The sequence below is a fragment of the Solanum dulcamara genome, chromosome 1 (genome assembly GCF_947179165.1).
Source record: "Solanum dulcamara chromosome 1, daSolDulc1.2, whole genome shotgun sequence".
Classification (NCBI taxonomy): Eukaryota; Viridiplantae; Streptophyta; class Magnoliopsida; order Solanales; family Solanaceae; genus Solanum; species Solanum dulcamara.
Genome location: NC_077237.1, coordinates 81,445,778 through 81,463,171, shown reverse-complemented (window position 1 = coordinate 81,463,171; position 17,394 = coordinate 81,445,778). Strand labels below are relative to the sequence as shown.

The following is a 17,394-nucleotide window of genomic DNA, read 5'->3' as shown; positions in this document are numbered from 1 at the left end:
GGAACCTGCATAAGGTTAGTAGCAGCAGTACCATGGTGCTCATTTGCAGTAGGGTGCAACTGAGCTCCCATGACTTTCAACATATTGCCTTCACAATTCATGGTATTACCATCTATCCTTTGCGCAAAATTATCAACAACAGCGACAGTACCACTTTGCAGGTTCTTGGACACAGTCAGATGCTTATTTTTCAGAGCATTATCATTTAAACTGGTTTCATTTTGCTCTACAATGACCCTATGCGTTTGAGTCACATTGTGACTATGATCAGCATCATCTAATGTTTGTTGATTGACATGGTTAGAAGACTTACCTGGAGTTGCATTTGGTAAGTTACTGTTGCATTGCTGATCAGTGTAATTAACCATTGAACTTTCTTTTGGCACTTGAGTGTACTCCTCAATATTATTCAATACATAAATTCCTTCCATTTCCTGCTGATGTTGTTCATGAGTAAATTCCACAGCCACCACTTGATCAGCCATTTTACTGTGTTGTTCAACTTGTTTGGTGTCATGGCGACTTTTTAAATTTGAACTCGTTGGGGATGATTCGAGGCTTTCCCGATAGCTTGGAAGTTGCATATCAGTCTCTTGAATCTTTTGATATTGGTCTCCAGTCAATTGGTTCGCCGGAGCTCCGGCACCGCCACAGTAGTGTTGACGACTTTTTGAAATTGAGCAATTTGGGGAAGATTCGAAGTTTCCTATCTGGATCTGATGATGCGCACTTACATTGTGGTTCTTTTGGTGTTGGTGTTGTGCCGGAACACTCGTCGAAGCTCCGGCGATAACTCTACTGTCAGTGTTCCTGGAGGTATGCGAAGCATTTGGTGAGGAACTGAGATGACGCTCGTGCGTGGGAAAATGCGCGGCATCTTTTAGAACATATTGGTATTCATGTTGTCCGATTTGAGTCACCGGAGCTCCGGCGCCGCCATCACGTTGTTCGCCGGCGAGGGTTCCTCCGGCGAAACTTATACCCAACGGTTCATATTGACATGGAGAGCAATCCCCTGCTACTGCGCCATCACGATCGTTGGCTGAATCTGCTCGAATTTGAAGGCGCAGTTCCTGCGTGTGTGAGGCGCTGCTTGGAGAATTCTTTTGCTGAGTGCTGTCTAAAGGTGCAATGAAATTTTGAGATTTTTGGACCACATCTGGCCCTTGTGTTGCTGAATTCGATTCTGCATTCCTTTGTAATCGAATCAATCCTGAATTGTGCAAAAGAATGATTTTTTGGGCACGCTGCAGTTCTTCCTCAGTAATATGAACATCCATCGCTTTAGGATTTTGTAGATTGGATGAGCTGCAGTTGGAATTTTGGAATGTAGTAACTTGCATTAGATTCGTATCAACACGATCTTTTATCCTGTCTTCCTTTCGAAATTTTCCGACGTCCGGTGGTGGATCCACCGGCATTTTCGTTTTAGGACTAAATTGCCCTTTCTAGAGAGTGTTTGGCTTAGAAAATGTTAGAGTGAGAAAGCGATGGATATTTTTGTTGTCTTAGAGGAAAGAGGACACATAGAGATTTAATTTGATAGGTTATAGGCTACTTAATTCTTAATATTTTAAGAGATAGATTTATTTAAAATTGACCCTTATATGATCTTATACGAAAATTCAATCAGTAAAGGATCTTTCAACTCGACTTAGTCATAGAGGTTCTCATGACCCCAATTCACCTCAAATACAATTCAAATACTTAGAAATTGATTCTAATATATATATATATAATTAGAAGTTTTTGAATTCGGACCTATACACGTAAGAAGAATGACTCGGGTCTTAGCTTAAAATTTTTTAGGGTATAACAATATCTCCCCCTTGTGATCATTCGTCCTCGAATGATGACCAAGCTAGGAAATTTTACAAGCCACGAGCGCGAATCAAGAACTTCGATACTCAAACAATCAATCCATCATTACTCGAACTCAAGAATACTCATCATTTACTTAAAATTAGAATGAACATTAACTCTAAAGTAGGAAAATAAATATTACCACCAATATCGTCATTGGAAGGCACGAATGAAATACAGAAACTCAAGGACTCAAGCTCTTGAATAACTCACTCAATTACTCAAACTCAAGAAGGTATTAACTCATAGATAGGAATAGGAACATTACCTTCATCATTAACACTTGGAGGAATGAATAGATACTGAATCTGAAATGAGAGGAGATCTATAATCTCAAACGTTTTCATCAAAATTTCTCATATCTTCGGAAAAGAGGCTTATGAGTCTGATATAAGAGTATGGCCACTATGAATTAAGTAACATAACCGATAGCTTTCGAACTTAAATACTCTTCTTTCTACGCATAACTCTTTCTCGGCTGCAACTCATAACTCCCACAAGGATACATATGACTACTTTCACCAAGGCCTAGGAATCCAAGTCTAATTGCATGCTCTTATTATGTTCAAGCCTAATGCTAAATCACAGGGTACTACATATAATATAATTATGTTAATCTATACCACAAGCTTTTTGTACTATACCTCTATAGAGAACCTCATCTCAAGAGTACTACTCCTTTCCATTACATTCAACCAACCTCGAGTCAAAATCAAGAAGCATATAATTCATCGTGTATTCATCCACATGCCATCACTACCACATTCAAGCCTAGTTCTATAACTATCCCAATACACTTACTTAAAAACTTTACAAGAGGACATTACTAGCCTATTGCAATCACTCATATAATGACCACCACACATGTAACCTATCAATCTAACCACTTTATGAATTCTTTGAAGTCAACATCTCTTAAGAATTCTCACGCCAATCTTAACATCTCTAAACCATCAAGTGTATTAATTTTTACCTAGAGGTATACCAAAATACTCTTTCCTATCTATTTCACATAACAAGATCCCATCTCGCTCTTCCTCCACATCTACAACATTAAATGGAATAAGCACACCACAACTAACATAATAAGGAACACACATTATTTCTCATCTTCTGCAACTCATCTATTATCATCAATATTGCTATCCAGACTGAAAAGGAAGAATCACTAAAAAGTTTAGAGCAAAAAGGTCATAAGCATGATTCATTCAAGAAAGTCTAATCTGGGAACATCCATAACTAATATGATCTCTCTAGTCTTTCAGGACCTATCATGAGTTAATGGAACTATACATATTGTGAAACTCAAGTCATGCCTTGGGTAACATAGGGCTGAAAACTCTTAGATTCATGAGACAATCAGGATTGCTGAATGAAATTATCAATTCTCATCCACGAAATCATCATGGGGATGCATCAACATGGGGGTACATGGATCTTGGCCATGGGCTTAGTGTTCATACACACTATAGGAATAGAGTATCACCTCGACTGAAGTATTAGAAATATATGAGATGGAAAAACAATGATGTCTCATCCGGGTCAACTCAACTCATCACTTCTTAAAACTCAAGACCCACCTTGGTTCATTACCTCATCATCTCCCTCTTAGCTCGAGAGTCACTAATTTGAGCATGTGGACTGATTCTCTATACTTAGCTATATGCACACTGCTCCACACAGGTTGAGTATCACTATTCATAAGTATACTTAAACTCTTCGGTTATACAATACCCAAAGATACCAAACTGCTACTGGGGCCTCATTCTAACATACCTCCCTTAGCCCCCTTCTATATTTTAGGCATCTTTCTATACTTGTTGCCCTTATTGGCGTACATATCCACTTTCTCTAACTCTTATGATCTATCCTGTTTTCTTTAGCATGCTAACACTCATCTTCTAGGTTCACATATTCCTAACTTAGTTGAAGGAAACTTAAACTTTAACAGGAGACTCATCATCATTTATATATGACCCCTTTGACCCAATTCTTATGAATATTATATAAGATATAACTCTTACCTCAACCTTTTACCCATTGGCAACTAACAAATACTAACTAGGCATCAATAGAAAATCATAAAGTTAGAGCCTTATACAACTATATACTGTCTCGAATACACATCTTAAGCCTCTTCTTACCTAATAACTTAGCCACATTTCACAATTTTCATCAAAGAGTCATATTCACCACACTCATAGCATCACAATTTTTACATGTCAATATCTTGATTTATCACATACTCTAGGCCAAGCCTTCTAGACCAAATCTCAAGACTAATACTATCACGCTCATAGTGCTATCGTTTTTCAAAAGTTCTTCTAAAGTTCAAGCTTAGTGACTAGTACTAAACATGCACATCCTCACACTCTTCGTATACTACATTAACTTACAACTACTATATAAAATTGAGAATCATTAGACCACTTAAAACCTTATGACAAGAAATCAATCCTTATCTCATGGTCTGTCTAGTTTCAATATATCACCATATCCCTCTTCACAACCAGAGTACTATTTAGCCATTCATTACACCTTCTTGCCTAATTAGGCTCATAACTCTATGAATATCGTGGGGCTTTTCCTTCAAAATCATAAGCCTAGGTTAGATCAATCAACTCATAACTACCCCTCCCTGCCGTTCAACCTATACTTGGTCTTGACTAACATAATGACATCTCAACATAAAACTTCCATCTAGGTTGAAGTGCACGTTAACTCATCCTAACTAATAACTCTTCCTCTACCTTTTATCATGAAATCTACACGATACTTACTACTCTTTGATCAAAACAAAAGAGACTTAACTTATAAACCTATCACTTACCTTATAGATACCTAACTCTAGGTATAGTCCTCAATTAACCATTGTTCTCACTATTTGGTTTTTACTCCTCTAACTTCATCTTTCAAGCTCTAAGATCAATTTACAAATCATATCTTACCATGCCTCAAATCATATTTCATCGGATAGTGAAACTAATTAGTTAGAGACATAACGTTTCTCTCAAGGATAACATCTGAAGCAATTATTTAGAGAAAAAAGTATGGGAATACATCTTGCTCTGGCTCAATGCACGATTCATATGAAAGAGGGTGCATTCTTTCAAATCAATAGACTTGTGTACACTAATCAACTCCTCTCAAGCCTGGTGCAGTGTCTTTAATCTCTGAATACTTTATCTGAAAATAACTCATCAATAAGGGTCTGAGCTTTATTGTTCCAGCCACCTTGAGTATGAGGGGTAATCAAACAAATTTGAGCAATGCACGAATCTGAATTAGTCCCTTAGAGAACCATTCTATTGCACGATCTAGAATTTGAAAGAAGGAAAACTTTTCTTAAATGTCAATAGTCCCTAATTTATAGAAGTAGGGTCATCACAACTATAAAGAAGATCCTACTGACACAGCTTCATAGACACCCTAGGACACTTGAACTCTGTGCTCTGATACCAAGTTTGTCATTCCCTAAAAGGGCACACTAGGCGTGGCTGGCACTCTAAGACCATAGTTGGCTCCCAAGCGAACCATTTGGCCTGATCACTCATTCAATTGCTCAGTGAAAGACTATATTCAATAGATAATTAACTCAAGTGGGCATTTAGTAAATATCATCATCAATAAATAAATAATCAATTAAAACTACTCAAAGTATAATGTAACTCAACGTCATAAACTCAATAATGAAATTATGTTTTAAAACATACTCTGAATCCCTATACTCAACTCTACTTTATTTATGAAGCCTCTAACTGACTCATAAGAAGGTGTCGAGATAAGTCCACGACTACCTTAAAGAAATACTAAATAATAAAGGAATGACTGAAAAGAAATGAGCTCCTCCAAATGTAAAGAGGTCTCACTAAGAAAACTGATGATGTAGGGCACATGTATGAACTCAATCCACATTATGGGTAACCTTACATATCTTAAAATCTCCACAAATATTGATGAAAAATCTTAACCAGAAGAAGAACAATCAAGAGACCATTTCTTGAAATTCTTAGATTTGTTATTTTGGAAACCCTATGGTTAGGATTTAAGATTTCTCTTAGTGATTCATGAATAGATGAAGAAGTTTGGTATGAAAAACTTAAAATCTATGAAGAAGGACTTACCTTGTTAAAAAATCTTGGAAAAGAATCCTAACTTGATATTTTTTTGAAAACTATGAAGAAGAACTTACCTTGTTAATAAACTGATTTCTACTCATTTAGAAATATTAAAATAACTCCCCAAAGGACTATAGGACAAAATACCCTTAAAAAAATAAAAGGGGCGTTGTTCGGCTTAGCCAGTGGAGTCCGTGTCGCGGAGCCATCACAGAATTCGCCAGGATAGAGCATCTTTCGTTAAATGGTCAAAACGTTTTACTCTGAACTCTAAATGAGGAAAACTTGATGGAGTTGGAAAGAGGACACGTAGATATTTAGTTTGATAGGTCATGGGCCACTTAACTTTTAATATTTTCAGAGATATAGTCATTTGAAGTTGATCCTTATATGATCTTATACGAAAACTCATTCGTTAAAGGATCTTTCAACTCGACTTACTACTAGAGGTTCCTCATGACCCCAATTCACCTTATATATAATTTAAATACTTAGTAATTGATCCTAAAATATATATACAATTAGAAGTCATCAGATTCGGGCATATACGCATAAGAAGAATGACTCGAATAATTATTTATTTTTTTTTTGGGGGGGGGGTATAACAAAGTGTATCATCACCTGCAACAGAACAACAATGAGATGTATTAAATGTACAACTAGGAGAATGGTGTATACATGCCATGTTAGCAATGACTTCTTGAGATATGGATTTTTTGTCAATTATCTTCAACAAGTAATTGTATGATAAAGAGTGAAAATTGGAACAGTTTGAAAAGAGGATATATCTGGAACATTATTTCTACTAATATCTAGGTTCTCAGCAAGGTTCACACTGTTAGGAGTCTCATTATAGTTCATATTATTATCTTGACTCCTTTCATTTCCCCTAAAATTTTGTAATTTGTTGTTTCCAAAAGTCTGTCCCTTATTGCTCCTATCATCAACACTTCTCTTCTTTGTAAAATTGAAGTTTTGAGGGTAGCCAATCAACCTATAACAATTAACTCTAATGTGGTTCCTCAAGTGACAGTGATCACAGTATAATCTTGTGTTTTGATTGAATTTGTTGTTATGTGCTGAGGATAAAATAGTGGGAGCATTAACATCTAGTTTTTACAAGGGCAACATAGGCAACACACAATTGGATATTAGGCTAGATTGAATAATTTGGCTTTCATCCTGCATTATCATGTTGTAGGCTTAGTTAAAGCTTGAACTAGGGACTGTCATAAGTATTTGGCTCCTAGACTGAGCGAAGATGTCATTCAATCCCATTAGGAACTGCATAATTTTTTGTCTCTCCATATGTTCTACATATACCCTGCACTTGTCACATTCACATGCTAGTAGAGGTACCAAGGACATAGATTCATTCCAGAGATTTCTTAGATTAGAATAATACTCATAGATAGTAAGTGTGTCTTGACTCATAGTACAGATCTCTCGATGCAGTTGGTATATCCTAGTTAAGTGTTTCTTATCAAATCTCTCCTTTAAATCCTTACAAATACTGTGTCCATTGTGTGAAACATCAAGCTATTTACTAATTCTTTCGAAATTGAGTTGGTGATCCATGGCAATACAAAAGTATTACATCTATCACATTCATATTCTAAATCTCCTTTATACTGATACTTATGACATTTTCCATCAATAAAATTAATTTTATTCTTTGCTAACAATGCTACTTTCATGAAATTACTCCATCCAGTACAATTTTCAATGTCAGTAAGTTGTTAAGGGATCAAAATTCTAGTTGGAGTATCAGATGGATGAAGATATAGATGGTTTCTGGGATGAATGTCTGAACTTCCCAATCTACTCTGGATTTGTTGCATTCCTTTCCTAACTTGAAGTTTCTAACATTCCAGCTCCATTCGCCATTCTCTGACTTCTTCACTGATCAATTTGAGTTTTCTAAGGTGATTAAGGTCGGTTATCAATTGTTCTTCCAATTCTTGATTGTGCGAAGGGATATGGCTTCAAATTGCTCTTTTACATTAGTTAGAACTCCATTAAACTAAGTTCTGATACCATGTTGAAAGTTATACTTCCTAGCTAAGTGAGAGTCGTAGTGGTCTCAGACTTGAACTATGACTGCTTAAGAGAAATAAAATATTACTTCTCACACATAATAATCAATATGTTGACATGAGCTTTAATAGCCAGCATATTACGGACTTGTGCTATCCCGGTTTCATGAGTGACTTTGAAAATAAGCCCAATTCTCATAGAAAGCAGCTTATTTCCACACTCACATAGGTGAAATTATTCGAGAGTGCTCCTGTAAGTTACACTCCATCCATATGGGCTACAAATTTTCATTAAGAGTTTTTTAAACTCAACCTACACAACTCACTACAAGAAATAATGCACTCACATCATAGGGAGGGATTTTAAAAAATAATGCATTTTTTCACAAGTCACCATATGATTCGTTTTTCCCATTGAACCTGGTTATAAGATCTCTAGTCCCCAGGTTGGATTTTCTCATCTATGACTCATAGATTTAAAGGTTTCAATCTCATCCACCTCGATGTGCTCCTGATCTTTTTTTTTGTTAAGGCCTTAGTAAGAGGATCTACAAGATTATCACAAGATTTGACATAATCAATATTAATGGTGCCACTTGTCAAATACGATCTACAGTAATGTGTTTCCTCTTTATAGGTCTGGATTTACCGTTGTAATAACGGTTTTGAACTCTACCAATTGCAGCGATGCTATCACAATAAATTAAAATAGGAGGAATAGATTTTTCAAAATAAGTTATTTGAAATAATAAATCTCTCAACTAATTCGCTTCTTCACTAGCTGAAGCTAAAACAATTAGTTCAACTTTCATGGTAGATTTAGCAACTATAGTTTGTTTTTTATATTTCCAACAAATAACACCACCACCCAATATAAACATATAACTAGTGGTAGAACAGGAATCACCTGTTAAAGTGTTCCAATCAGCATCAGAAAAGCCTTCAAGTACAGTAGGATATTTTTTATAGAATAAACCACAAGTTTTTGTCCTAATTAAATATCTCACAACTCTTGTTATAGCATGCCAATATTCATTACATGTCTTTCTTGTAAATCTGCTAAGTACTCCTACTCCATATGCAATATCACGCCGAGTATAATCAGTCACATATCTTAAACTTCCAATTAGGCTAGCATATTCCTTTTGATTTATCACATCATTTTCACTTTGAACAGGAAACAAGTGTACACTTGAATCAAAAGGAGTTAAAACATGCCTGCAATCAAGAAAGTTATATTTTTCAAAATTTTCTCAACATAATGTGACTGATCAAGAAAAATTCCATCACATGTTCTAGTAATTTATATTCCAAGAATAAAATTTGCCTCACCAAGATCTTTCATATCAAAATGGCTTCTAATAATATTTTTAGTATCATCAATAACATTCATGTTAGAGCCAAAGACCAATAAATCATCAACATATAGGCAAATAATAACATGTGAATTATTTCAAGACTTATGATATATGTACTTACCACACTCATTTTCTTTAAAACCATTTTCAATCACGCAGGAATCAAACTTTTTATGCCATTGTTTCGGTGCCTGTTTCAAGCCATATACGAATACCTTGCCTGCTTCAACAAAGCACTCGGGTTGATCCATATAATTTTCTCATTAAGGTCTTCATTTTAAAAACAGTTTTTACATTCATTTGATGAATATACAAATCAAATATTACAGCCATAGCAATTAAAAGTCTAATGAATGTAATTCTGGTAACCGGAGAAAAAGTATCAAAAATTCTAGGCTTTCTAGTTGCCTGAAACCTTTAGCAACTAGTCTAGCCTTATATTTATCAATTAATCCATCCAGTTTCAACTTTTTCCGTAAGACTTATTTGCAATCAATTGCTTTACAACCTGGTGGTGAATCAACTAACTTCCAAGTTTTATTAGAAATTAATGATTCCGTTTCATCATTTACCGTCTCTTTATAAAAAAATAGAATCATGTGAAGATAAAGTTTTTTGTAAAGTGAGAGGGTCATCTCTAACATTAAAAACATAAAAATCAGAACCAAAATATTTTTCTAGTCTAGCTCTTTTACTTCTTCTTAACTCAAAATCATCAATTTTTTTATTTTTTAAAGTAGAATAAGAAGAACTAGGCAGTGACAAAATATTTTGTTCAATCCTTTGACCCCCACTATTTTTAGAATCAAAAGAAAATTTATTTTCATGAAAAATAGCATTACCTGATTCTATTATAATATTATCTTCAAGATTAACAAATCTATAGGCTGTCTATTTGAAGCATAACCAAGGCTAGACAATCCCAAACTCTTAGATATCCAAACTTGATTTGTGACTTTTTCACAACTCAAAAGGTGTCAAAAGGCGTATTTGACTCAATAAGCATGGCATTAGTCAATTCAACTAAAGTTCTATTTTTTTATTTTCGCCACACTCACTTGACTCATATTCACGGCATCTATCACTTCTAATTCGTTTTATTTTCTTTCCAAACTGATTTTCAATATCATGGAGATAGATTTTAAAATTTTCAAAAGCATCTCATTAAGTAAACATATGTAAACTTAAAAAAATCATCAATGAAAGTGATAAAATATCGATTTCCTCCATGAGTTAAAATACCTCCAAGTTCACAAATATTAGTGGGAGTTAATTCTAATAAATAAGTTTTTCTTTTAACTTGAAAATGAGGCCTTTCAGTGATTTTGACTTTACTACAAGCCTTACACTTTTGAAATTTCTTTATAATCATTGGGATTAATCCTAAATAACTCTTGATTCCCACATAAAGATCATTAACATGACACAAACGAGCATGCTAAAATTAGTAGAAGAAAGCATATAAACAGAATTAGAAACTTTATTCATTTCAACATTCAGTTTAAATATCTCATCACAAGCATATCCCTTTCCCACAAAAATATCATTTTTCACAATTACATATTGATCAGATTCAATAATCTGTTTGAAGCCTGCTTTATTCAGAAGAAAACTAGACATTAAATTTTTTCTCATTCAAGGAGTATAAAGTACATATTTCAAAGTTAATATCCTTTCAGAGGTTTAACACAATTCAACATCTCTCGTTCTAAGCACTTGAGTAGTGTGAGAATAACCAAGCATGATGGTTTTAGGCTCTCCAAAAGGAGTATATTTTTAAACCAATCTGTCATAACAGACATGAAGGTTTGCACCAAAATTAGTCCACCATCCATCAACATTCTCAATCATATTTATGTTTGTAATCACCGCCACAAAAGGCTCTTCGGTAACATTTGCCTGACGTGTAGGCCCACATTTTTCAGATTCTGCAAAATCAAGCAATATTCCCACTTTTGTCACAGACAAAGCACGCTCTCTTAGCTTGAACTTGTTGATTTTGTGCTTGGTTATGTCTATCATCATTTTTCTTGGGAGGTCTACCATTATTTTTCTTGAAATTTTTGTTTTTATGCATCAAAGAGGATTTTTGTTAGATTTAAGAGTAGCATTATTTGAAGTAACTAAATTTACCTTCGTTGTGATGTTGCTCTCTACTTTTTGTAAAAGTGTATCTTGGTCCCTTGCCTCCTCTTCCATGAGAATTTTCATTATCAGCGTCTCAAAAGAGGTTTCCTTTTGTTTGTAGCGCATAATTTTTTGAAACTCCTTCCAAGAAGGTGGACGTTCTACTATGCCACAAATAATAAGGTTATCTCCAATTTTGACTTTCTTTGACCTAAGCTCTCCAACGATCATTATGAAGTCTTGAGCTTGGTCTACCATTGATTTGTTATCCACCATTTGGAAATGAAATAAATTGGCTAGAAGCATATTTTTTTCGCTCTAGCTTCTTTGGTATCATGTTTACTCTGTAATGCTTTTCAAATATTCTTTGCACTAGAGTAAGTTCTATCATAATAATTATAAAAATTACCAGATATACAATTAAGAATGTAATACCGACACTTGTAGGAATCATCATTATACTTTTCCATTTTCTCTTGATGAGAAATAAGTTCATCAATATCTATAAAGAGTATGTCAACTTTATTAGGATTCTTCTCTGTTAACACATAAGAAACATTGAGAAGACTTAAGTAGAAAAGTACTTTATCCTTCCATCTCTTGAAACGATTACCATTGAATCGAAATGGTTTGTTAAGATCTTTCATCTTGATATCCGCGTATTTTTCAATTGTAGCCATTTTGAATTCTCCTTAAAATTGTTGGTGAAATTACAGGATTGCAAAATTACAACTGAAAAATAAAATGAAGAAAATAAAGTATCTTAAGGTTGAGGCACAGATATCTCGTTCTCTTTAAAGAGATTCAAGCTCAGTACAGTAAATCTTTTCACTGGTCCAGCAGTAGTCCTCTTGATTTGTCTCCTCCAGGATACAACAGTCTTATCACAAAATGTAACTCAACAAACTCTGGACAAGAGTTGAGTCTTAAGCTCTACAAAAAAATACACCTCCCTTCAACTAATAAGAATTCTCTTTTTGACTAACTTTTATGCACTCTATATAAATTATTATGAGTTTTTTTTCTTCATATAAAATATTCATCGGTTATCTAATAGTGGAGATTTGATTTTTAATCATTAGTTGTTTGGCTTACAATTAAACTTTTCATCGTTGATAATTGGTGTTTGCTTAGAAAATAAACAGGTCATCCATCAGACGATTTCGAGAATTGATCCTTAAAATTTAAGATAAACTTACTATAATATCTTTAGTTTGTTCTTGACGTTATATGATAATTTATTATTGTGTATTCTTGATAAATAATTGTAAATTAAAATATTATCAATTATGATTTTTATATATAATATCTCATATATGCCTTTAATAATTTTTGAAACGACTTATTTATAATTTATGTACATATTATTCGGACCATGTCACGATAATTTGTTAGCATTCTAACTCATATCAATGGAAATCCATTAATGTGGACTAAATGATGATAGTATTTGACGCTATGGAGTTATCAAAGTGAATTAAACTATCTCATGTGGATAAATATCAAGTCTCAATTACGTACTGTCAAATGCGTTTAATGAGCCTTTGGCTAATATATCAGCGGTTGAAATAAGTCCTAATATAATGTACATTATGAGCCGTTAAAAATTTGTTGTAAAATATTAATTTAATATTATTCATTATTTAGACTTAAAATTGTCATTATTAATTTTTTATGCGGTTGAAATAAGTCTAATATAATGTATATTATGAGCCGTTAAAATTTGTTGTAAAATATTAATTTAATATTATTCATTATTTAGACATAAAATTGTCATTATTAATTTTTTATGCGGTTGAAATCATTCTAATATAATGTACAATATGAGCCGTTAAAATTTGTTGTAAAATATTAATTTAATATTATTCATTATTTAGACTTAACATTGTCATTATTTTTTTTATGCGGTTGAAGTAATCTAATATAATGTACATTATGAGCCGTTAAAATTTGTTGTAAAATATTAATTTAATATTATTCATTATTTAGAATATCAATTCACATCTTCTCTATAAATTCATCATCCAAATTAACAAAAAATTCATACAACCTACATAGTAAGAAATAAACCAAAAAAAATAAAAATTAAGGATGAAGATCATCGTACTCTTTTTATCACTTGCATTTCTTTTCTTGTCTACCGTAGCCACTTGTACCACTGATACACCAAATAAAGAATTTCCAACTATAAAAGACACAGAGGGTAATCCCCTAAACAAAAACTCAAGGTACTTTATAGTTTCGGCTACATGGGGAGCTGGCGGCGGAGGCGTTAAGCTTGCTAATCTCGGAAATCAAGATCAAAACAACTGTCCCACATCGGTGGTGCAATCCCGAAATGACCTTGATGATGGTATTGTCCAATTGCACTCCCTTCGTACTATATCAGTTGTTATGTATACTACTTTCTCCGTCCAATAATATTTGTCCATTATTGATTATTCACGATTCTTAAGAAACTATAAATAGAAGGACCTTTCAAATCATTCCACCTATTATATATATAAAGAGAAAAAGTCAAAATCACTTATTTATTGAAGTAGTTATATACTTTTCTCTTTTTTTAATATAGCTGATGGGTTGTGTTAATCACTTGAATATTCTTTTTTTAAAATACAACTTGTATTGAACTTTCATGAGAAGCTTGAAAAAATAAGCTATATATACCAAACTTGTTTTAATTTAGACTATAGCTTCTAAAAAATTCATTTCTTTCATAAACTAATTAAAATCATAAAATACTATTGAATTACGTGATTATGTCAAATATAAAAGCACCATTTAATCATTTTTAATTATATTATGTCATAACAGGTAAAGCAGTCTACATCATACCTAATCATCACAAACATGATATCATTACTGAGAAGTCTACCGTACACATCAAATTCTATCTTGATTCTCCGACTTGTTCTGACTATGCCATGTGGAAGGTCGACAACTTTCCTGAACCCGCGGAGAAATACCCTATAAGCACAGGTCGTTCCAGGAACATGAACGTCCAATTTCAGATTAGGTCACTCAGTGACTCGACGTATAAGCTAGTGTTTTGTCCCCAAGGAAATAAACTTACTTGCCAAAATGTTGGCATTGCTTCCGAAAATGGATTTAACCGTTTGGTTCTCACAGAGAATGCAAAGGCATTTGTGTTCAAAAATGAAAAGAGAATCGGGATGTCAATCGTGTAATCTTCAAAACCTTATGAGACTATTTCAAATTAAATAATGTAAGAGCTATGTAATGCAGGGCCTTAGTGCTTATGCATGCTATGTTTTGTAGATGAAAATAAAATAAAATAAATAAATAATGTATCGTATGACCATGCATGCTTTATTTGTTCCATGTGATACTAGTGTTATATTGCTACATACCTTTTTTACTTCCTCTATTTTAATGTATGTGAATTCGTTTAACTAGATTCGAAATTTAAAAAAGAAATAAAGATATTGTTTGAAAGTTATAATTATAAACACGGCTTATAAAATAATCAATCTCAAGAACTAGTGAAGTTGTATCGTTTGATTAACACCAATATTAACCGACGGAAATCGAAGATGGGAACGTTGGGTGGGTGAGGAGGAAACTTAGAATTTACATATGGAACATTTTTTTTCATACTTACATAAATTAGAGAATCAGCCACTAGCAACCAAGAATTGATCTCTTCCTTATGGAGTTATTGCAAATTTGGAGATCTACTAAGGGAGATATTGGCGATTGGAAATGTTTTGAATCGATTCGAGCAGCTGAATAGTTGATGAAGAAGATAACATGGATAACATTTGATTTTGTGTATAAGAGTGTGGATACATTATTTATACGCTATGTATACAATATAGATACATTATATTGCAATATATAAATATTGTATAGCAATGCATATACATCTCTTATACATATTATACATCATATATATATATGATTATATATTGTGCATATAATATAATATAATAAATTATATATACATGCGATCATTTAACTAAAAAATAATCTTGTTGCGCGATACATTTGTGTAAGATAACCCAATTATAATGTTGTGTTCAAAATGGCCCAATTGGTAAATAGTCCAATCCAGGATTCTCTTGATGTATTCCAACTAGAGCTTCAATGGATAAATTGCACATTTACCCATCGTTATTCATTGCATTTCAAATTTTGACTCGTATAAAAAATATGAATTATGTATGAAATTCTTCGTTAATCTGTTACTAAATAGTCCATAACTAACAATATTTTTTTATCATTCATCGGAAATCCATCCTTAAATAAGATTAACGACGGATTTTTATGTTTTAGCAACTAAATTATCTGTCACTAATTCAAAATAATTATTATTTTCAAAGAGGATCAATAGTGCTTCCACTTACCCTCCAGCGTAACTCTATCCCTCAACACATTGATTGATGCCTGATGGCAAAGATGGTCAACCTCTTGAGCAAATCTCATTTGAATTGGTGAGTTTCATTATAGATAAAATAGTTGTTGGATGTGCCTAATACAAAAGAACCAGTAAAAAGATCCAAAAACTTTGAAATTAAAAGGCATATGGCCTTTTACTTCTTTCTCAAAGTATTACCAAGTTGAAAAATACAATCAAGATTTCACTCACCTACATCTTTGACTTGCCATTTGTCACCCCCACACAACAATTTTGTAGTACTACTCTTAACAGCCAAAATTATTATTCAACCTTGAAACACCTACAACTTAAAGAAAAAAGAAGCAAACAGAGGATAATGTTGTTTACATTATTATTATTACTAGAAAAATATATATAATATATATACAATTTGTTAGGCAAAGTACTTTTCAAACTTAGTACACTACCACTTCTCTATGATCTCTTTCCCTTTTTTTTCATTTGTCTTTGTCTATCTTAAACTTCTGGTTTGCTTTCTTTTCTTTCCAATTCCTTGCAACATGGCATTCCCTACTTAAAAAAGAAAGGTAATATCAATAAGCAACAAAGCAAAAGAGATGTACCAGAATATATAGCATATGGAACACACATACAATTCACAAAGTTCTTTTTCCTTTTCCTTTGCTTTTGGATTGCAAAGATTGATCTTCCATAAGCAAGTCCAATCATGTCCAAAATTATTGTTGTGCATGCCCTTTTCTTTACCTTATCATTCATTCATTTGTGATATAGCTCTTTTTATTTTCTCTTAGATTCATTATATATATATATATATATATATATATATATATATATATTGATATTATATTTTATCACATATGTTTTTTGTAATTGATCCAACTTCAAGCTGCTATACATGAGTAGATCAAGCAACGGAGGGTTGGATGTTGGGCTGAATCTAAACGGGTCAAAATCAAATGAGTTAATAAATAAGTGGGGAATGAAACGCCCAAAGGTTAATTGGATTGAGATAACATTGGATAAAGATGCACTCAACACTGAGTCACTAATATCCAACTCGTCAATTAACTCTTATATAGTTTTTATTTATTCATTTGTTGTCCTATAAATTGTTAGAGTACGTAGTAAAATTTTAATTTTTTTTATTATAATTTATAAAATATATCAAATAAAAAAAGGTTTTTTCTAAAAATATTTAATAAAAAAATTATGAGTCAATTTATATTACATATTTAGTCCAAAATCAACTTAGCTAGCTTTTAGATGAACTTAATTAGACGGTCAAAAGGACAGAATTATTAAGTGGGCGAGTCAATATCTGTTCAAATATAAGGGAATCATGTTTTGTTGAATTAATTTTTCCACCCCTTGAATTAATCTAATCAAAAGTTTAAATGTAGGAAAGTTAAACGAGATAATCTTGAAAAACGTTTCATTAGAAAATCAAACCAAAAGAATATTCAGGACTGTGAATGTGATCAATTGAGAATCTATCCATTTTCTTTTATATC

General features: G+C 32.9%; 1 protein-coding gene across 1 annotated transcript; it reads left to right on the top strand.

The window, feature by feature from the left end:
- Positions 1-13,533: 13,533 nt before the first annotated feature.
- LOC129889542 (trypsin inhibitor DE-3-like) lies at positions 13,534-14,849 on the top strand. Its single transcript, XM_055964896.1, has 2 exons — positions 13,534-13,855; positions 14,317-14,849. The coding sequence occupies exons 1-2, from the start codon at positions 13,594-13,596 to the stop codon at positions 14,688-14,690; spliced, it is 636 nt and encodes a 211-aa protein (XP_055820871.1). The 5' UTR covers positions 13,534-13,593; the 3' UTR covers positions 14,691-14,849.
- Positions 14,850-17,394: the final 2,545 nt, after the last annotated feature.

Excerpts from the sequence above, each read along its gene's own strand:
- LOC129889542 (XM_055964896.1), top strand. The coding sequence starts at position 13,594 with ATGAAGATCATCGTACTCTTTTTATCACTTGCATTTCTTTTCTTGTCT. Across the intron at positions 13,856-14,316 it reads CCGAAATGACCTTGATGATG|GTAAAGCAGTCTACATCATA; the intron begins GTATTGTCCAAT and ends ATGTCATAACAG.